The 21,136-nt window shown below is 64.2% G+C and overlaps 2 protein-coding genes across 4 annotated transcripts in view; one reads left to right on the top strand and one right to left on the bottom strand.

Annotated features, from left to right (window-relative positions):
• The window catches only part of LOC112954043 (protein farnesyltransferase subunit beta-like), a 10,720-nt gene extending 10,428 nt beyond the window's left edge, over positions 1–292 (bottom strand). Inside the window, exons 1-2 of the mRNA XM_026047184.1 lie at positions 254–292; positions 33–168 (exon numbers count right to left, since the gene is read on the bottom strand). Coding sequence (XP_025902969.1) covers positions 33–168; positions 254–292 — 175 coding nt within the window. The remainder of the gene's footprint in view (positions 1–32; positions 169–253) is intronic.
• Positions 293–4,684: 4,392 nt separating this feature from the next.
• Positions 4,685–20,408, top strand: SPTB (spectrin beta, erythrocytic). 3 transcript variants are annotated; one of them, XM_026047197.1, is made up of 34 exons: positions 4,685–4,865; positions 5,124–5,275; positions 5,508–5,681; positions 5,871–5,962; positions 6,081–6,161; positions 6,337–6,452; positions 6,550–6,662; positions 6,764–6,951; positions 7,058–7,175; positions 7,306–7,464; positions 7,544–7,846; positions 8,078–8,228; positions 8,315–9,185; positions 9,282–9,419; positions 9,672–10,428; positions 10,830–11,032; positions 11,123–11,213; positions 11,387–11,533; positions 11,745–12,008; positions 12,650–12,865; positions 13,086–13,175; positions 13,519–13,797; positions 14,003–14,133; positions 14,507–14,711; positions 14,840–15,214; positions 15,325–15,569; positions 15,654–15,792; positions 16,125–16,209; positions 16,333–16,529; positions 16,705–16,814; positions 17,466–17,544; positions 19,934–19,945; positions 20,021–20,154; positions 20,231–20,408. In XM_026047197.1, exons 1-34 carry the CDS (start codon positions 4,718–4,720, stop codon positions 20,406–20,408), a joined length of 6,741 nt encoding a protein of 2,246 aa, XP_025902982.1. In that variant the 5' UTR covers positions 4,685–4,717. The 3 variants fall into 3 exon arrangements, with proteins under 3 accessions (XP_025902982.1, XP_025902981.1, XP_025902980.1); XM_026047196.1 differs by lacking the exons at positions 17,466–17,544; positions 19,934–19,945; positions 20,021–20,154; positions 20,231–20,408 and adding an exon at positions 17,608–17,845; XM_026047195.1 differs by lacking the exons at positions 19,934–19,945; positions 20,021–20,154; positions 20,231–20,408 and having other exon boundaries at positions 17,466–17,637.
• The last annotated feature ends 728 nt before the right edge of the window (positions 20,409–21,136 follow it).

Genomic DNA, 21,136 nt, shown 5'->3' with positions numbered 1-21,136 from the left:
GCCCTCGGACCCCCCGCGCGCCCCGGCCCTACGGTCGTAGGTGACGATCTCCTCGGCGCCGTGCAGCCCCGCGGCGCGGTTCGCCAGCAGCACCAGGTCGCGCCGCCCGCACCGCGCGCACCCCGCGAAGTTGAGCAGGAAGGAGCCGCCCTCCAGGCACGTGGTGCCCTGGGGGCGACAGCGCGCACCTCGCACCGGCCGCACGGCGGCGGGTACCCGGCGCCCCCGGGCCCGGGCCCGCGCCCGCCCCTACCCGCGGCGGGTACTCGGTGCCCACGCAGCCCCCGCACATCCCGCCGCCAACGCCGCTCCTCTCGCGACAGCTCCGCCACAGCGGGAGGGGGCGGGGCCTCCGGGGCGGGGCCTCGGGGTGGAGATTGGCTGTTTACTACGCGCGTACGGCGGGGCGGGGCCGAACGTCACGACGAGGCGGAGCCGCATCGAGAGGCGGGGCCGACTCACAGAGCGGGTGTGGCCGAAGCTCCTAGTAGGCGGGACCAAGTACTGGAGGGGCGGGGCTTACGCGCAAGGGGCGGGGCTTGGCCGCGGGCAGACTTGAGGGGGTGCCGGGTCGTCCCCGCTGTTCCCCCGGGGGCCGCGTCCCGGTGTTCTTTGTGCTGCTATGGACCTCTGGGAGCGCCGGGGGCGCCCCGGGCCGGCCACAGGCACCGGGACGGGCCGGCAGGGCCCCCGGGCTAGCTGGGGTGCTCGCGGGGCCAGCTGGGGGGCCCAGGGCTCCCCGGGCCGAGCTGAGGCGTGTGTGGGGCTGGCTGAGGTGTCGCTGGGGTCGGCTGCGGGCAGCCAGGGCTCGCGGGGACCTGTGGCTGGCTGGAAGGGCACGGGTGGCCACCTGGGAGCACCAGGGGCTCATGGAGGACCCCCTGGGGCTAGCTGGGACCAGCTGCAGCCAGCTGGGGGCGAGTGGGGCTGACTGGAGAGCTCCTCGGGCTGTCAGGGAGCAAACAGGAATGACCGGAGTGCTGCCGTGGCGATGTGGGGGCACCGGGGACTAGCTGGCTTGTGGCTGGGCACGGCCAGGCAGCCCCCGGGGCGAGGAGGGGCGCTGGGGCTGATTTGGGCGGCCCCCTGGGCAAGCTGGGGGCGATCGGGACCAGCCGCGAGCCCGTCGGACCAGCGGCGGACACCTGGGCCGGCTGCTGCGTTACATCTGGGGCTCGGCCGGGGCTCGGTGGAGGCAACCGGGGGCTACGGCCGAGCTCCCGCTGGTAGCCGGGGCCAGCCGGGCTAGCAGGGAGCCCCGCGGGCTGGCGACCCGCCGCCCCTCCTCCCGGCGCCGGTGTCCGCGGCGCGCGCCCCGCCGGCGGCCGGGGGGGGCCGCTGTGCTGCATTGCGGGGCGGGCGGCCCGTCCCCGCCCGCCTCCGCCCGTCCCTCCCCGGGGGGAGAGCGGGGCTATCTGGGCCGGGCAGCGCCGCTGGCCCCCGGCAGGAATGTCCCTGCGCGCCCAGATAATGTTATTTATATCGCGGCGCAGGGCGGCTCCGCGACCCGCCACTCGCTCCGGGCCCCGGCCCCCCAACGCCGCCGCCGCCGCCGCGCCGCGCAGGTGAGAGCCGCCACCGGGCACCGCGGAGGGGGGGACACGGGACCCGGCCCCGCTCTGCGGCGGCTGCAGCACCGCGCGCCGCCCCCCCGCGCCGCGCCGCCCCCTCCCCCCCGCCTGGGGTACTGAGCGAAGTTTGGCTGTGGGGCAGGCAACGGGCAGCCCTGGCAAGGGGCTCGGCGCCCTCCCCGCCCCGGCCTGGCTGGGGCTTGGGGGTGCACAGACATTTTGGGGATTTACAGACATTTCCCCCCCCCAAAAAAAAACCTGCCTCGCTGATGGTTGCACTGGGGGCCCGTGTGCCCCGAGCGTCCTCGCTGTCCCGAGCGTCCTCGCTGCCGCCTTGTCCCCGGGGACACGGTTCCCGCTTGCCGCAGGTTGATTTCCATGTCCCAGGCGCGTGAGTGACAGGGAAGGGCAAGGAGGGACAGCAAGTGGGCGCTGCTACCGGAGCCCCTTGGCCGAGAGGAGACTGAAGGAGCCTCCGCGGGGCCCCCCTGCTGGGACGGCTGCTCTGCGGGCTGTGTAGGGGAAGGTGGCCGCGTCCTTCCGAGCCACCACTCAGAGCAGAAGCGCTGCCCACGCTAGTGGAGACGCGGCGCCGGCACCCAGCGGAGCCCCAGCTGCCTGCGCGGGTGATTCCCCGATAACCTCAGTTATCAGGGCGCTGTCACCTACGCGGGGCAGCTCCCRCTCCCCGCTGGAGCAGCCTTTGTGCCGCGGTGCCTGCGGGTGCTGCCCTGGGAGCCCCCTCCTYGCTGGGGCCACAAGAGGCGGTGTGGGGGGTGCCAGACCACGTATCACTTCCCGGTGGGAATTCCTGCCCCGAGAGCTCATGCGCTGCAATAAGCGTGGTGCGCATACCACTCCGGCCCCGCGGCTCGCCTGGGCCCTCYGTGTGCGGGGTGCTGATTCACTGGCTCCCCTGGGGTGCCTGCGCACCCAGTCACCTCAGTGTCCTTCCACGGAAGTTCCTCCATCCCCAGTACTATCCTGGAGCTGTCCCAGGGCCGGGATGAGGGTGGGAAGGAGCAGGTGAGGCYGGCTGGGTGCTCATTTCTGCATGGTGTTGGCTGCTGGGGGAAGTTTTGGGAATGCCAACTGAGTCTGGGGGTTGCTGGAGCTCTTGGCTTGTTTGAACAAGTGAAGAGTCTTTTGAGGGGAGCAGAGAGCTCAAGGATCCTGATGGGAAGCTCCTACACTGCCTCCCCGAGGGATGTTTTGAAGTGGATCCCACGTTTCCTTAAGGCCCCAGCTAATGAATTTTTAGGATAACAGCGCGCGCCAGAGCAGAGGGAAGCTCCTGCGGAGGGAGCCGAGATTAGCCCGTGCTTTACGCGAGGGAGGCCTATTTTTAGCCAAAAATGCATGCGGAGTGTCACAGCACGCGTCGTGTGTCACAGCTATGCATACCCGCAGATTAGGTGACACAGGACGGACCCGCAGCCTCCACAGGGGACTCTGCTCAGTGCCYGGTCCTGCATGTGCCTGGGAAGCCAGGGATGGGCCGGACACGCACCCAGCGCTGCCCTGTGACGGGTGGTAGCAGCYTGGGGACACCTGGGCCCCGCTCAGTGCCACCAATGCAGGGCCCCGTGGCCAGGGAAGGGCTCCGTGTGGAGCGGGGCCATCTGTTCGTCCGCCCTGGTGCCCGCGGGTGGCCTGGGCTTCAGCCCTTGCTTGTGTCCCTTCCTTGCCCGCGGCTGGCGGGTCAGGACGTGCCACGGGCACCGTGCTCCACGCGGGGCCTTTCCCGGCCGCTTCCCGCGCGTCCCCCTTCTCCTTGAGCGCGGGGAGGGCCGCGCGGTGCCCAGGCCTGGCTCAATGCCCCGGGGGCTTCCCGCCTGCCGAGCAGGTGGAGCGGGAGGCGTCGCGGTGCCGGCAGCCGCGCTCCGTCAGGCGCCGCTCCCCAAGCAGCCGCTCTCGGCACGCTCGCTGTCAGCTCGATTTGGGCTCCGGCGCTGACTCCATTGAGCACAGGCGCAGCCGCCGGGGCCGCGCGCGGGAGCAGCCCCGCTATTGGTGCCACGCCGCCTCCATGGAGCCGAGCGGGCGAGCCCCRGCTGCCGCGGGGGATGTGGCCGGGATCATGGAGCGCTGGAGCTTGGCAGGGACCTCTGGAGATCGTCCAGTCCAACCCCCTGCTCCAGCAGCGACACCCACAGCACTGGGCAACCCTTTGCATCCAGGCGGGTTTGGGAGATCTCCAGAGCAGGAGCCTCCTTGGGCAGCCTGGGCCAGGGCTCTGGCACCCCCAAAGTGAAGGTCTTCCTCACATGGATGCAGAGACAGGGCACAGTTTGGGCACCCATCCGCCCTGCCGGGTGAAATGTGTAGTGAGGTTGTCCTGGGAAGGGGGAATTCAGGATTTTCCTTGTTTATTTTGTATTATTGTAGTTATTTTTTCAGTTGTCCCTGCTCCATTGCTCTTTGCAGCCATTGCCCTGCAGAGTGTTGGGTGGAGGGGGGCAGTGCTGCCTGCGCCCCGGAGATTAGGGAGCCTTGGGGGCCTAGCCCAGCGCTGCTGGCCCCCGATAAAGCCTGTCCTGCACCCACGTGCGTTTTGGACACCCTGGAGAGCCCGTCTGGCCTCAGGGGCCACCCTGCGGACATCCAACGACACCGCGTCCTGGTTTCAGGGTGCCCCTGGCTTCCTCCGAGTCCCCGCTCCCTGCACCATGCGGTGGCATCTGAGGGAGGGTCGGACATGGCAGCTGTGGGAGCAGCGCAGCCACCCTGGGATCTGCAGCTCCCAGAGGGGCCCCAGCGCCAACAGCTGCATGCCGGCATTTTTAGATCCGGGCCCATCCTATCTATATCCCAAATGCCGTCGTGGGCGGCTCCGGCAGCTGTCGCCYGGGTGCTTTGGGCCACACGGGATGCGGGGCCGGCGCCGCGGGAGGCTGCGTGCGGGCTCAGGTGCCCACAGGCACTCTGGTCGCACGCCCCGCTCAATCCCCACTGAGCCGATTAACCCGCAGGTCTTAGCAGCAAATCCTGTGCGGCGGCGGCGAGTACTGCTGCCCGGCTCTCGACGCCGGTGCTGCCCGCACGGCCCCGCCGCGGTCCCCGGGAAGATTCAGCTCCCGCGCGCCCTTCCTGCAGGGGCCTGTTCCCACTAGCCGACGGACACCCGGCCGAGGGACACCGGGAACATGACCTCGGAGAATGACTACGACCACCTGGAGCTCCAGCAGCAGTACAGCCGCGTCAACGTGCGCTGGGACGCCTCCGACGATGAGCTGGACAACGACAACAGCTCGGCCCGCCTCTTCGAGCGTTCCCGCATCAAGGCGCTGGCAGGTCCAGTGTTCTGTGCAACCCCTGGCCCTCCTGAAATGCTCCTGGGGCTCAGCCCAACGTTGGTGCCTCAGCAGCGCCATCCRCCAGATCCTGCGTCTGGTTTTGCCTTGACCCTCCTGCATCCCGCTCGTCCCTCTGTCTTCTTGGGTTCCCTCCCCTCCCTGAGCCTCTCCTGGCCCCCAGTCCCTTCTGGCACCATCCTGTGGTGCTAAGGCCCAGGCCCAGCGCTGGATACCACCCTGCCTCTTCTCGTTGCAGACGAGCGGGAGGCTGTGCAGAAGAAAACCTTCACCAAGTGGGTGAACTCCCACTTGGCTCGCGTGACGTGCCGCATTTCTGACCTCTACATGGACCTCCGCGATGGACGGGTGCTCATTAAACTGCTGGAGGTGCTTTCGGGAGAGCTCCTGGTACGGTTCCCTTCTGGCTGGAGACACTCGGGACAGAGCTGGGCCTCCCAGGAGGCCATTGAAAGTGTGGGTATGGGGGTAGGGACGGTCTGGGGACATGCTGGCACCAAAGGGGTGGCCCCTGCTCCTTCAAGGTGTCACCAGCAGCCAGCGGGCAGGGATGGTGACACGTCGCTATCGAGGTGAGGGTGCTGTGGGGCCAGGGTGGGCGCTGACGCTACTGCCCCCCCAGCCCAAGCCCACCAAGGGCCGCATGCGGATCCACTGCCTGGAGAACGTGGACAAGGCGCTGCAGTTCCTCAAGGAGCAGCGCGTGCACCTGGAGAACATGGGCTCCCACGACATCGTGGACGGCAACCACCGCCTYGTCCTCGGCCTCATCTGGACCATCATCCTGCGCTTCCAGGTGGGACCGTGCCAGGGGGCCAGGCCTCCCTGGGGTGCGCTGTGTCCCCTCAGGGTGCCCCTTCACCCCTGAGGTTGGCAGCATGCCGATTCCTGGCCAAAACTGCCATGGGGACCATGGTGCTTCCCTGAGGGGCTCCATCCCCCGTGGAGCTCCCCCAGCCCCAGGCATGTCTGTGTGCCCCCSTAGATCCAGGACATCATCGTGCAGACGCAGGAGGGCCGGGAGACACGCTCTGCCAGGGACGCGCTGCTGCTCTGGTGCCAGATGAAGACGGCGGGGTACGTGGCAGGACCCTGGGTGCATCTGGGCCAGTTGTGGAGTCTGGGGTGTCCAGGGGAGAAGGGGCCCTGGAAGGGGCCGCGCTGCAGCGCGGGGTGATATGTCTCTCTCCCGCAGGTACCCCCACGTGAACGTCACCAACTTTACCTCAAGCTGGAAGGACGGGCTGGCGTTCAACGCCCTCATCCACAGGCACAGGTTAGCGGAGCTGGGTGGCCAGCCTCATTCCTGACATCGCTGCTGGCAGATGCCAATGCCAATGCAGCCTGGAGAAGTGGTGGCAAGGGGTGCTGGCTGCTACGGCAGAAAGTCCAGCAGGGTCACCGTCCCCTTGTTGCATGTGTCACCATTGTCCCACACCTTCCATCCCCAGGCCCGAGCTGGTTGACTTCCACAACCTGACCAAATCCAACGCCCGGCACAACCTGGAGCACGCGTTCAGCGTGGCGGAGAGGCACCTGGGCATCACCCCGCTCCTGGACCCCGAAGGTAAGGCTGCGGGGTGGGCCATGGCTGGCGCAGGACAACGTGCAGGCTGAGATGGGGTGGCTGCATGAGACTGAACCCCATCCCTCGCTCTGGGCAGACGTGTTCACCGAGAACCCTGATGAGAAGTCCATCATCACCTACGTGGTGGCCTTCTACCACTACTTTTCCAAGATGAAGGTGCTGGAGGTAGAGGGAAGACGTCTGGGCAAGGTAGGAGGTGGCGTCAGGGTCATTGATGGGAGCATGCTGGGGCACAAAGCCCGGGTGCCCAGGCATGGAGTGAGGGTGCTCAGTGCCAGTCCTTGGTGCAGGTGATTGAACACGCCAAGGAGACAGAGCGGATGATTGAGGGCTACAGCGGGCTGGCCTCCGAGCTGCTCACCTGGATCGAGCAGACCATCGCCTCCCTCAACAGCCGCAGCTTTGCTAACTCCCTGGGCGGTGTGCAGCAGCAGCTCCAAGCCTTCAGCACCTACCGCACCGTGGAGAAACCCCCCAAGTAAGAGCCCTGAACCTCTTCTGCCCTGGGTGGAGGCTGGTGTGGAGCCCTTTGGTGGGTGGCACGGCACCCTGCGCACCCTGGGGCTGAGCCCTCTCTGGGACAGGTTTCAGGAGAAGGGCAACCTGGAGGTGCTGCTCTTCACCATCCAGTCGCGGATGCGGGCCAACAACCAGCGCGTGTACACCCCGCACGAGGGCCGGCTCGTCTCTGACATCAACAGGGTAGGTGGCCCRTCTTGTGGAGCCCTCCTGCACACATTCGGGTTGGCTAGCAGGGCAAAATGTCACCAGGAAGGCTTGTGGGGTCATTCTGGGGATGAGGGTCAGCCACAGGTTCACTCTGTTTCTCCAGGCCTGGGAGCAGCTGGAGAAAGCGGAGCACGAGCGGGAGCTGGCGCTGCGCAATGAGCTTATCCGGCAGGAGAAGCTGGAGCAGCTGGCGCGGCGCTTCGACCGCAAGGCGGCCATGCGGGAGGCCTGGCTGAGCGAGAACCAGCGCCTGGTGGCACAGGTAAGAGGGAGGCGGTGGGGGGCACACGCCCAGCTCAGGCACCCAGGGCAGGCCTCACCAGAGACTTCTCTGTGGGCAGGATAATTTTGGCCAAGACCTGCCGGCGGTGGAGGCGGCCAAGAAGAAGCACGAGGCCATCGAGACAGACACAGCCGCCTACAAGGAGCGTGTTCAAGCCATCGAAGCAGTGGCGAAGGAGCTGGAGGCAGAGAACTACCACGACATCAGGCGCATCAACGGGCGCAAGGACAACATCCTGCGSCTCTGGGAATACCTCTTGGAGCTGCTGCGCGCCCGGCGCCAGCGCCTCGAGATGAACCTCACCCTGCAGCACCTCTTCCAGGAGATGTTGCACAGCATTGACTGGATGGACGAGATCAAGGTGAGATGTGGTGGGGCGCCACCAGCCAGCAGTAGTAGCTGCATCGCCACAGTCTGACGGCATGGAGGCATGGAGGCAGCTGCAGAAGCGGCACTAGGGCACATGGCTGGCAGCAGTGCCCATGCTCAGTGCTGGCAGTAGCCTGGCACTCGTCCAAAGGGTCTCCATGGCTCAGTGGTGGGATGTCCCCGCTGCCCTAGCAGAGCTGAGGCAGCTCGTGCTCTCATGCAGGTGCAGTTGGTGTCACCTGAATTTGGGAAGCACCTGCTGGAAGTAGAAGACCTCCTGCAGAAACACCGGCTGCTGGAGGGCGACATGGCCGTGCAGGCCGAGAAGGTTCGGGCGGTGAGCAGTGCCGCCCTGCGCTTCGCTGATGCCGAGGGTAGGTCAAGATGTTGTTCTGAGGCGACCGCATGGTGTGGGAGATGGGGCGCCATGCTCACGCGTGCCCACGCTCTGTCCTGCCAGGGTACCGGCCCTGCGAGCCCAAAGTCATCCAGGACCGCGTGAGCCACCTGGAGATGTGTCGGCGGGAGCTGCAGGCACTGGCAGCGCAGAGGAAGGCTCGCCTGGAGCAGTCCAAGTGTCTCTGGAAGTGCTTTTGGGAGCTGGACGAGGCGGAGGGCTGGATTAAAGAGAAGGAGCAGATCTACTCCTCCATGGACTATGGCAAGGACCTCACGGGCGTCCTCCTGCTGCAGCGCAAGCACGCGGCCTTCGAGGCTGAGCTGCGGGCCCGCGGCGGCCAGCTGGAGCAGGCGCTGGTGGCCGGCGAGCGCCTGGTGGCCGCAGGGCACGCCGAGGCGGTCCGGCTGCGCAGCCGCATGGCCGAGGTGCGGGCGCTCTGGGCCCAGCTGCAGGAGCTTGCCGCCTTCCGCCAGAGGAGCCTGCGCGACGCCGAGAGCTTCTTCCAGTTCCAGGTGGATGCTGATGAGCTCAAGGCTTGGCTGGAGGATGCCCGTCGGCTGGCGGGCAGCGAGGAGCTGGGCAACGATGAGTCCTCCACACGAGCACTGGTGAAGAAGCACCAGGAGCTGCTGGAGGAGCTGGCCCGCGCCGAGGAGCTTCTCGGCAGCCTGGGGCAGCAAGCCGAGGAGTTCCCCGCTGCTCTGCGCGCTGACCCTGGCACCCAGAGCCGGCTGGCGGCCCTGCGACCTCTCTGCAGTGAGGTGGCGAGCCTGGCAGAGGTGCGGTGGCGGAAGCTGCAGGACAGCCTGGACCTTTACACAATCTTCAGTGAGAGCGATGCTTGCCAGCTCTGGATGGGCTCCAAGGAGACATGGCTGGAGCAGATGGAGATCCCCAGCACACTGGAAGACCTCGATGTGGTTCAGCACAGGTATGGGCTCCGTGAAGGAGGATGGGTACCTGCTGCTTCTGGGAACAAGACCTGTGTCCTGTGGTGGGGCTCGTTCTCACCCTTTGTGCTTGACAGGCTTGACAACCTGGAGCAGGAGATGAGCGGCTTGGCCTCCCAAATTGGCAGTATCAACCGAGCAGCCGATGGCCTGATTGAGGGTGGGCACCCACGCAGCCCCCAGGTCCGGCAACGCCAGGAGCAGCTCAACACCAGGTATGTGCATCATGAGGACAAAGGGGATTGAACCGTTTTGGCAGCTCCTACAGCATTTGGGCACTTTCATAGCTATGCTGGGGGCTTGGGGACTGTTGGCAAATGGGCTTGAATGCTTGAGACTTTGTTCCCTCCCTCCCATACCCCTGGCTCACCATGGTGCAGGGTATGAGTGTCCCCATGTGGTCACAACCTGGCCCTGCAGCTGCCCAGCATCTGGGCAGAGTGGCCCTGACTCTCCTTGCTGTGCAGGTGGGGCAGGTTTCGGGAGCTGGTGGCCCAGCGGCGGAAAGCCGTGGACTCGGCCCTGAGCCTGCTGAACTACTGTGTGGACTGTGAGGAGACCTGCAAGTGGATCCTGAGCAAGACCCGTGTGGTGGAATCCACACGGGACATGGGCCGGGACCTGGCTGGCGTGCTGGCCATCCAGCGCAAGCTGTACGGCATCGAGCGGGAGCTGGCAGCTGTCAAGGACCGCCTGGGCAGCCTGCGGCCCCAGGCCCAGCGCCTGGCTGAGGATCACCCAGACCTGGCAGCGGATGTGCAGGAGCGCCTGGGGGCCACGACGGCCGCTTGGCAGGAGCTGCAGGGTGCCCTGCAGAGCCAGGCGGCCTCACTGGGTGAAGCTGGCAAGCTGCAGCGCTTCCTGCAGGACCTGGATGACTTCCAGGCCTGGCTCTTCGGGGCGCAGAAAGCCGTTGCCTCGGATGAGGTGCCGGCATCACTGGCTGAAGCCGAGCAGCTGCTCCGGCAGCATGTGGCCACCCAGGAGGACATTGAGCAACACGAGGCTGCCTACCGCAATGTGAAGGAAATGGGCGAGCGGGTGACGCAGGGCCAGGCAGACCCCGAGTATGAGCAGCTCCGGCAGCGCCTGGAGGGCATGGACACAGGCTGGGGTGCCCTGCGCAAGATGTGGGACACGCRGCACCGCTTCCTCACCCAGTGCCTTGGCTTCCAGGAGTTTCTCCGCGATGCCAATCAGGCTGAAGTCCTCCTCAGCAACCAGGTAGGGGCAGGGGCCTTGGTGCTCACAGGAGGTCTGCGCTGGCCCAAGTGACTCTTACTGGTACAACCCCTGTCTATCAGCTCTCCTGGGTGGAGACGTTCCAAGTGCAGCTCTTAAGATGCTCCCACATGCAGAAGGGTTGGGGTGGCTGTGAAGATATCACCATGCCAGACATGGCCAACTCTGGATCCTAAATGGCCTTTAGGGGATCCTAAATCCTGGTGCAGACCTGGCTCCGGGCAGGCAATGAAGCCGCTCTCCTCGGTCCATACCGGGGAGGCCACGTGGGGGATGCCGCACATGTCCCCAGTGGGCTCTGCAGGACGCGAGGGTTGGTGACACCGCCAGGGAGGTGGCTGTGATCACAGAGTGCTGCAGCGCTGCTCTGTTCCGTGTTGCAGGAGTACACGCTGGCTCACCTCGAGCTGCCCGGCACGCTGGAGGGCTCCGCCGCTGCCCTGCGGAGGTTCGAGGACTTCCGTGCCGGCATGGAAAGCAGTGAGGAGAAGATCCCCAGCACGGTGGTGAGCGGTGCCAAGCTGGTGGCTGATGGCAACATCTTCTCCGAGAAGATCACAGAGAAGTGCCAGAGCCTACAGGACAGGTGAGTCCAGCCCCAGTATGGAGGGCAAGGGATCGGCAAGGTCTGTCCCAGGGCAGACGAGTGGACTTTGCCCTTTTCTGTCCTACTCAGGCACAGGGCAAATGTGGCCAAGGTGCAGGAGGCGGCAGGTTTACTGCAAGACAACCATGAGCTGCAGACCTTCCTTCAGAACTGGCAGGAGGTATGGGAGCAGAGGGCACAGTGGGGTATGGTGTAGCTCTAGGGCCTGAAGGACCATGTCACGTTTGCAGCTCCAGGGCTGCACTGCCCTGTCCAGCCCTGGGCCTTGGTCGAGGAGCTCTACAGCACTAGGAGGATGCCCAAGCCATGACACCCATTCTGTTCTGCTCCCAGCTCACCCTCTGGATCAACGAGAAGATGCTGACAGCGCAGGATAAGTCCTATGGCACAGCCCGGAGCCTCCACAGCAAGTGGCTGAAGCACCAGGCGTTCATGGCGGAGCTGGCTGCCAACCAGAGCTGGCTGGAGAAGGTGGACAAAGTAGGTCCTAGGGGTGGTGGCAGCTGGCTTTGTCAGAGCTCCCAGCCCTGCTGCCTTCACCAAGGCAGGGAACCAGGATGCTCTGAGCTGAGGTAGTAGCATTCCTCTGAGTAGTGGGTGGGGGAGCTCCCCCCTGGAGCACCAGTGTCCCTGGGTTTGGCCGGCCTAAGGCAGGGACTCTTTCGACATCATCTCCTCCATGTGCCGGCAGGAAGGGAAGGAGCTGGCAAGCCGCAAGCCGCAGTACGGGGCACTGGTGTCACAGCGCCTGGGCGAGTTGCATGCACTGTGGGACCAGCTGCGGGCTGCCACCGAGGAGAAAGCCCAGCAGCTCTTTGAGGTCAACCGCGCGGAGCTGTACGCCCAGAGCTACGGTGACCTGGACCGGTGGCTTGGTGAGATGGAGGAGGAGTTGCGTGCTGCCGAGCAGGCGAAAGACCTCACCAGCACCAATCTGCTGCTGAAGAGGCTGACGGTGAGTGGGATGGCACCGAAGGCTGAAGGGACCTAGACCGCCATCCCCTTGCTGGCCAGCTTCCATAGCCCCTTGTGGCTGGCTGAGAACTGCCTGGGGCACTAAGCGTCATGCAAGCTGGCATGGACCTGGGGTGTCAGCACCTCCCTGCGTTAGCACCCAGCAGTGCCACGCTGTGGTTGGAAGACCCAGGCTCTTTGAGGTCGCTCTGTGGGAAGGCTCTCCCAACAAAACCTGGGAAAATGCAGGCACAGCCTGAGGTCTGGTGGGATGTTCTTCAGCCACATCCCTGGGACAGGCAGGGAGCCTCATCTAGTACTGTCATAGTTGTTGGTGTCTTGAATCAAAGGCTCTTGTCAAGGGTAAATGGGGCTGTTCCTCCTGCCCCTTAAAAAAAAAAAAAAAAAAAAAAAAAAAAAAAAAAAAAAAAAAAAAAAGAGTATCACCTTGAGGTTTCCTTTAGGTGTGGGTACAAAATACCCAACTGGGTCACCTGGCTACCACAGGTCCAGTTTGGGATTGCAGGTTGGAATTGCCAGGAGCACCTCAAGCAAGACTGGGGCCAAGTTCAAGTTGGTTCTGCTGGAATTAAGTCCACTTTCCAACCAGAGTTTGACTACATCACTACTCTTCTCTTCCAGAGACTGGAAGAGCAAGTAGGAGCACGAAAGAAGGAGATGGAAGAGTTGGTGTCACAAGGGGCCCCGCTCGGAGGGACTGCGCAGGAGGCTGACAGCCAGGAGCAGAAACTGCAGCAGCGCTTCCTCGAGCTGTTGGAGCCCTTGGAGAGGAGGAGGAAGGAGCTGGAGTCGTCCAAGGCCATGTACCAGCTCAGGCGGGATCTGGAGGATGAGGCAGTAAGCTCCATCCTGCGACGGGACCCTTTCTTTGCATTGCAGCTCCACTAGCTCCCCGCACATCTCAGCTCTGCTCAGCCTCAAGCCCCACGGGGAGGCTGGCAGAGCCCCCATGCCTGGAGCCAGCCGCTGTGGGGAGCCCTGAGGGTGCCTGGGTGCTGTGGGGAGGGAGCTGCAGCAGGGCCTCTGCAAGCCCTCAGTGGGTGCTCTCGCCCAACAGCTCTGGGTGCAGGAGAGGCTGCCGCGGGCGACGTCCACGGACCACGGCACCAACCTCCAAACTGTGCAGCGCCTCATGAAGAAGAACGAGGTGAGTGCTTGCAGAGTGGGATGGGCTGCTGCAGGGGACCAGGACGGCGCTAGGTACTCAGGGTCTCCGCCCTGGCTCCTTTGCCTTTGCTGAGGACGCTGGAGCTTCCCTCCCTCCTCTGTGTCCTCCTCCACTACCCTGTCACCATGTGTTGAGCCCAACCTGCTCGGGTGAGCAGGTTCCAACCTCAGGCCCAACCAGAGCCATCCCCCCGCCTGGTCCCTGCGGGCGCCAGGGGGATGCAGAGAGCCCTGGATGCTGGGGAGGGCGCTGTGCCCTTTCGGCTTGGGGACCGTGGCGCTGCRTGTGGGTGCAGCCTGCTGCCTGCGATGTCCTCCCACAGAGCCTACAGAAGGAGCTGTCGGGCCATGCCCCGCGGGTGGCCGAGGTGCTGAGCCGTGGCGATGCCATGGTGGCCGAGGCCGGCGGGCAGTGCCCGGAGCTGGAGGGGCAGTTGCAGGAGCTGCGGGGGCTCTGGGACACCCTGCAAACAGAGACCCGCGGCCGCCTCCGGCGCCTGCATGAGGCCAACGAGGCCCAGCAGTACTACCTGGAYGCCAGCGAGGCCGAGGCCTGGATCAGTGAGCAGGAGCTCTACATGGCGACAGATGAGAACCCCAAGGTATGAGGCAGCACTGAGGCCTGTTCAATGGCCGAGGGCCTCACGGGATCCCCCATGCCATCCTCTGTGTCATGCCAGCAGCAGGGACTGAGCTTGCTATGGCTTGGGATGAAGGCAGGATGTGTATCCAAAGGGCAGGCGCGGGGGCTGGGTCCCTGTCCCCTTGAACATGCCATAGCCCACAGTCATGTCTGTGCTGCTGCAGGATGAAGAGAGTGGCTTGGTGATGCTGAAGAGACATGTCCGGCAGCAGCGATCCATTGAGGACTATGGCCAGAGCATCAAGGAGTTGGCAGGGAGGGCTCAGCAGCTGCTCTCTGCTGGCCACCCTGAGGGGTAGGTGCCACTCATGTGCCTTGGCTTGGGGGTGTCCACGTGGTGTTGTCAACACCTTGGCAGGCTTGTGGTTGGGTGAAGTTCAGGTGCTCAGGAAGCTCTGGTGTTCTTTGGTGCCACGGTACCTTGATTGGTCTGGTGACATTGCTAGCCCACAGCTCCACGGGTCACCCCAGACTCTGAGATGCCATCATGGGGGTCTAGGTAGCCAAAAACATACCTTCAGTGGGTTTTCTTTTCCCAAACCTCAGTTGATGCCTTAAATGTTTCGTGAGGGCCCGCTGGGCACTGGCTGGCAAGGAGTGGGCATGGTGGGCAGTCTGGGGCCGTGCCGGGTGAGAACTGGGGTGTCTGTGTGCCTGGGGCCATGCAGGGAGCAGATCATCCGGCTGCAGGGCCAGATGGACAAGCACTACGCGAGGCTGAAGGCGGCGGCTGAGGAGCGGCGGCGGAGGCTGGAGAACATGTGCCACCTCTTCCAGCTGAAGCGCGAGGTGGAGGACCTGGAGCAGTGGATTGCCGAGCGCGATGTGGTGGCCTCCTCCCAGGAGATGGGGCAGGATTTCGACCATGCCACAGTGAGTCTGACGAGGGCTCCCAGGATCGGCATGCAGCTGGAGGGGGAGATGCAGGGCATGGCATCATGCCCGGGGCCAGCACGTGCCCTCAGGTAACACATGGAACTTCCCTTCCTCCCTCCCTCCAGCTGCTGCGGGAGAAGTTTCGTGAGTTTGCGTGGGAGACTGGCAGCGTGGGGCAGGAGCGTGTGGACCGGGTGAACTTGACCATTGAGGACCTCATTGATGCGGGGCACATGGAGGCTGCCACCATGGCTGAGTGGAAGGACAGGCTGAATGAGAGCTGGGCTGACCTCCTGGAGCTCATTGACACGCGCAGGCAGCTCCTCACCGCCTCCTATGACCTGCACAAATACTTCTACGATGCTTCTGAGATCCTCACCCTCATCGCAGAGAAGCAGAAGGAGCTGCCCCAGGACCTGGGCTGCGATACCAGCACGGCCAAGGCTTTCCACCGCATGCACACCGCCTTCGAGCGSGACATCCAGCTGCTGGAGGCGCAGGTAGACCTGAGCCAGGCTCCATGGCTGGCGTAGTGATGGGAGTCCTGGGCAAGCAGGATATGGGGAGGATGAGACGCAGCCCCCCCACACTCTCCGTGTCTGCGGGGCAGGTGCAGCAGTTTCGGGAGGTGGCGGCTCGTCTGCAGACAGCGTATGCCGGCGAGAAGGCCGATGTTATCCAGCAGCAGGAGCAGGAGGTGGTGAAGGCGCTGCGGGCACTGCTGGAGGCATGCAGCGGGCGGCGTGCCCAGCTCCTGGACACGGCTGAGAAGTTCCGCTTCTTCAGCATGGTGCGCGACCTCCTCTCCTGGATTGAGAGCATCATCCGGCAGATCGAGACGCAGGAGAAGCCCAGGTAGCACCACTTGCGGCAGGCACACAGCCCCACAGCCCTGTGTGGTGGTGTCTGGCCCTGATATGGACATCCCTCCTTCCCAAGGGACGTCTCCTCTGTGGAGCTGCTCATGAAGTACCACCAGGGCATCAAGGCAGAGATCGACACGAGGGACAAGAGCTTTGCCACTTGCATCGACTTGGGCAAGAAGCTCCTACAGCGCGAGCACCACRAGTCACCTGAGGTAAGGATGGTTGCCACTTGGGGCAGCCCCCATGCTGAGTGCTGGGGTGCCAGGGACAAACACAGCCCCAGGAGAGACCCAGCAGGTCTGCTTGGGGTTGTGGGGATGGACAGCAGGACTTTCTGGGGCACCCCTGGGGCACACGGGCCACATCTTGGCCCAACCAGCCTTCCTGTACACCCTTGGCCAGCCTGGCTTGTGGAGGTTTTGCTGGGAGACAGGAGCAGGGGCTCAGAGCCAGCTGCCTGGGGCTCCCTGGGTCCTGCCCCCTGCCTCAGCCTGGCGAGGTGCTGGGTTGCAGCTGTCCTGTAGCACTGACGCTCTTGTCTCAGATCAGGGAAAAACTGGTGGAGCTGGTGGAGAGGAGGAGGACMATGCTGGAGACGTGGGACAGACGCTTGGACTGGCTGCGCCTGCGTGAGTGCAAGGAGGAGGCTGGATGGAGGAAGGAGGGGGGCGCCGCCAGGCTCTGGTCGGGGGGGTCGGCTCCCCAGGGCTCCTCGGTGCCACGGGGCTGAGGTGGCCCTTGTCCTCCCGCAGTGCTGGAGGTGTGCCAGTTCTCCAGGGACGCCTCAGTGGCCGAGGCCTGGCTCATCGCGCAGGAGCCCTACCTGGCCAGCAGCGACTACGGGCACACCGTGGACAGCGTGGAGAAACTGCTGAAGAGGCACGAGGCCTTTGAGAAGTCCACRGCAACCTGGGAGGAGCGTTTCGCTGCCCTGAGGAAGCTGACCACGGTGAGGAAGAGCACGGCTCCATCATCCTACCTGAGTGCCGTAAACTACCCAGCCACTCTGTGAATGGGCTGTTGCCTCAGTTCCCTCATCCCCTAGCGCTCCTTCCCACAAACATGGCCATCTGTGCTGCTGACCATGGCCTGTCTCCCATCATCTTCACCCTCTTCCCTGGCAGCTCGAGCTCCTGGGCAAGCGGAAGCTGCAAGAGGAGCCCAAACAGGGCAAAGTGACGCGGAGGTCGGCTCCCGACTACGAGTTGGATCTGGATGCTGAGCTGGATGTAGGGTAAGAAGTGCCTTTACAGTCRTCAGTACGGGGGCCAGCAAATGTGCCCACATGGCATGCTGCATATCTGGCAGGGATTAGTCCCTGGAGCAGCCAAGAGGTCCCAGCTCACCCGTGAAGGCTGAAGGTGGGCAYGATTTTCAACGTTTCAGCATTGCTTTGTGTTTTCTTCCCTGAAGTGAAACCTGAAAGATTTTTTTTTTTAGTGATTTACCCTTTCAGAGCAAGACCACCCATAGGTAAATGGATGCAAGCAGAGCAGGAGAGCCAAAGACCCAGCACAACCTTTGGTCTTGCTTCAGCACCATCTTTCAGGGACTTTTATTTTTCTAAGGCAAAAGAAAGCAACAGATATTCCCCAAACCTGGTCAGGTCCTTGTTTTCCACCGTTGGATGAGCTTCTGCTCAGCCTCATGGCCATTCTACTCTGGGGTGTTAAACATCCCTCRTGCTCCAGCGCAGGGGTGTCTGCGCTTCCCGGTGGGATAGTGGGATTTGCCTCCACGCTGGCAGAGCTGGGCTGCAGGTGGTTGCTCTGTGAGGCTCAAGGCACCAAACCTCCCTTCTGAAACAGTGCCAGCACCACTCCTGCACCCTTGCAGGGACGCTGTGTGTGGCTGTGTCCCTGAAAAGGCTGCTTCCATGCCACAGGTCTGAGGAGGAAGAGGAGAAGAAGAAGGGCTTAATAGTGCAGAATGCCTCTCCACTGGCCCCCCATGGACCAGAACCGGTCAGTTGATGTTTACCTTTCTCCTTTCCCAGCACCACAGAAGTCTCCCTGTGTTTTCCACAGGCACGTGGCAGATTTCTCCCCGTGAGCCCCTCCATGGCATGCTGATGACTCCCTGCTCCCTGTTCCATGTTTGCTCGCCCTCCCTTCCTCGCACTGGATCTGCTGGGGAAGGGCCTCTGAACTGCATGTTGAGCCCTTGAGTTGCCCCTGCAGCTGAATAAATGTTGGCATAACCCCTAAATGCCAGGCAGTTGCCGGACGCGCGGGCCAAACCTTCCCTTGTGCCCTGGTTCGTTCCCACGTGGCCGTGCCCAGGGTTAGGGGCTGCTACAGCATCAGGTTCGTCGTGCCCTGCATGTTTGGCCCTGGAGCTTGTTGGGTCGGGTGGGAACACATAGGTGCATGGCCCACGTGAGCCCCATGGGGCTACCAGCCTGAGGACGTTGCTGTYGGGGGGCCCGGCCGTCCCTGCTGCCAGTGCCAGGAAAGCCAGAAGGTCCCTCTGGCACCGAGGAGGAGACGGCAGGCAGTGCTCGCCCGGCTGCGTCGCAGGCAGGAAAAGTACTGCGTTGTGCTGTGAGCAGCCACGCAGCTTGCCGCAGCCCTGCCTGCRTGCTGCGTCCCTGCCCATGCCGGGCTCCCTGGGCTGTGGCTCGTGCCCCCTCTCCGTGGGATTCCCTCTCCGTGGGACGGCGGCAGCAGCCAGGAGCGTGTGCAGTGCCATGTGTGAGCGCCAGGGATGAGACGGTGCCCGGAGGCTGTGGCGTGTCCTGGGGAAGATGAGGGAGCTGGACCTGCCCCGCGGAGGGCAGATCTATCCCTGCTCTGCTGATGCTGAAACCCAACACAAAGCTCCAGGACCAGCGCGTGAGCTCAGAGGGAAGAGTGGGCAGAGCTGCCCATGAGCACGGGGCACTGGTGCTCCCAGCTGGCCAGGACACGCCAGCAGCTGAGTGTGTGTTCCTGGAGGCACCGGCACCAATACCATGCAGGACATCGTCGTGCCACGCACCAGCCACCCTGCATCTGCCACCACTTTCCCCACTCCTCCTGTCGGCTCTGCCTGCTTGGACTCCTCTTCTGCTTGCTCTGCCTGCTCGGGGATGGGGGCATCTCCAGGCTGCTTGGGGGCAGGACCCCCCTCCTGCCTTGGTGGGACCAGGCCCCTGCTCTCCCTGCTCGGTGACAGGATCTGCTTGCAGCTGCTCTGCTGCTCGGGCCACGGTTGCCTTCTGGCTGCCTGGGGCCAGGGTCCCTCCTCCTCTCCTGCTCTGCACCACACATTTTGCAACTCTTCCCTGTGCCCTCAGGCCTGTGGCTGTCCGCATCAGCTGTGGCCTGGCAAATGCCCAGATGGATGCCTGGGGCCATACCCTAAGCCTCAGATCACCTGGGACCTTCCTGGGACTCCCCTGCGGCAAAGGAGAGGGCTTTGCACCCACCCTCGTATGGGTATCCCATACACCYGTCTGCAAGCGCCACCGGACACTGCAGAATGCGCAAACTGTATCCACCTACAACCCAGCATCACCTTCCTGGAGTCCCAGAGGGATGTGATCATCTCCCCTCCAAACCTGGAGCCAGGCCTCCATGCACGCGTGGCTCCAACATACGCCATGACCCAGCTCCCATTCTTGGATGTTGCCTTTTTCCTTCGACGTCCATTCTCAAGGCTCTGTTCGTGTCTCCATCACAAGGGTCTGCTCATGCTCTGGATGGGAGATGATGGCTCCAGCTCTCATCAGTTTTCCTGCTTGTATCTCCTCCTTCTGTCATGGTTTCTACTCCCCAACCCCTTTGGAGGCAGCTCATTGATGCTGGTGCAACCAGTGTCTGCCCTGCTTGCCTCCTACCTCCCCATAGGTCCCTTTGCCAGGGGCATGGGGACTCAGCACCCAGCCACGTGGGTGCCCAACCCCCTGGAAAGCTCCTTGTCCCCTGCGGTGATGGTCCTGTCATTAGGCCAGGGTACCAGCCTCTTAGTAGGTGCCCCAAGGCTGGACRATACCAATGGCCCCAGTGCCACCGGCCCTAGGCCATTCTGGAAGTTAGGCCCTTGCCTCGGAGGCAGCTCCCTCCAGGTTGGTGGGTAAAGGCAGCTGGAGGGACCTGCTCTCCATGGCACTATCAGAGGGTGGTCTGGGAGCAGAGGGGACCGCCATGGCACAGACAGGATGCTGCAGGTATTGAYGGACAAGGTGACACAGGCACGTGTGTTTTCCTCCTGGCCGGAGCAGGGGGTTGGGGTCTGCAGGCCTATGACCAACCTTGGGCACCCCAAGGTGACTTCCATAGGGCTGACTGGAGGACGAGGCGATGCCATGGGGCACCTCATCCCCCCTGGGTGTGGGGCACACAGGCCAGCTGAGGGGCGGCCCCATAACAGCTGCGTGTCCCTGTGTGGCAGCCTCTGCGGAGGGAGGTGCCGGGCCAGGAGCAGGAGCAAGGCAAGCRGCACGTTGAGGAGGAGGAGGAGCGGGAGCCACGGAGCCCACCGGAGGAGCCCGCCACGCTGCCGGCCCCGCTGGAGCGCGCCAGTGTCCARCTCGAGGGCTACCTGGGCCGCAAACACGACCTCGAGGCGGCCACCAAGAGGGCTTCCAACAGGTGGGCAGGGCCACCACTCCACTCCGTGGGCCCCGTGGGGCCATGGCCGTGGTGGTGATGGCGCTGTCGCGGGCAGGTCGTGGAGCACGCTGTACTGCGTGCTGCGCGGCGGCGAGCTTGCCTTCTACAAGGACGCCAAGAGCCGCGCGCTGGGGCTGCCCTACCACGGTGAGGAGCCCTTTGGGCTGCGCAACGCCCTCTGCGAGGTGGCCGCCGGCTACAAGAAGAAGAAGCATGTCTTCAAACTGAGGTAAGCGCTGCCCCGCGCGCCCCGGCGAGGCACCGAGCGCGGCCTCGGCCACCAGGACCTCTGCTCTGCCCCAGGCTCGGCAATGGCAGCGAGTGGCTCTTCCACGGCAAGGACGAGGTGAGGGGCAGCCCATGCTGCCCAGGGTGACTCCAGGTGGCTGGGAGTGTCCGGAGGGGGTGGGTTGGCTGGTAGCACCCAGAGGGGTGGGAGGTGCCAGCAGCACCCATGAGGACAGGGGGTTGCTGGTGGTGCCCAGGGCAAGGCAAGGTGGTCAGGGGTGCCCGGGAAGGATGTGGGGTGGCCAGCGCTGCCCAGGGGGACAGGGGTGGCTGGTGGTGTCCAGGAGGAGATGAGGTGGCAAGCAGCGCCCAGGAGGCCATGGGGTAGCTGGTGATGCCCGCAGGGACATGGAGCAACTGGCTGTGCCCAGGCTGGCAGCRGGCCATGCCCGGGAGGCTGGTGGCTCCTAGCGGGGACAAGGGGTGGCCAGTGGCACCCAGGGACCAGGGGGTAGCTAGTGCCCTGGATGACATGGGGTGGTAGGAGGTGCTGATAGGGATGGGGGTGGCCATGGGGTCCGCATGGGGGACAAGGGGGAGCCAGGGGTACCCAGGCCAGGCATAGGCACTGCTGAGCCCAGGGCGGTGTCCGCAGGAGGAGATGCACACATGGCTGCAGAGCCTCAGCACAGCAATAATCGAATCCCAAAGTATCAAGACAAAAGCCCAGAGC

Source organism: Nothoprocta perdicaria, unplaced genomic scaffold (genome assembly GCF_003342845.1).
Source record: "Nothoprocta perdicaria isolate Ctin4 unplaced genomic scaffold, notPer1 scaffold_481, whole genome shotgun sequence".
NCBI lineage: Eukaryota > Metazoa > Chordata > Aves > Tinamiformes > Tinamidae > Nothoprocta > Nothoprocta perdicaria.
Note: the sequence above shows the minus strand (reverse complement) of the source record. Positions and strands in the feature narration are given on the sequence as shown.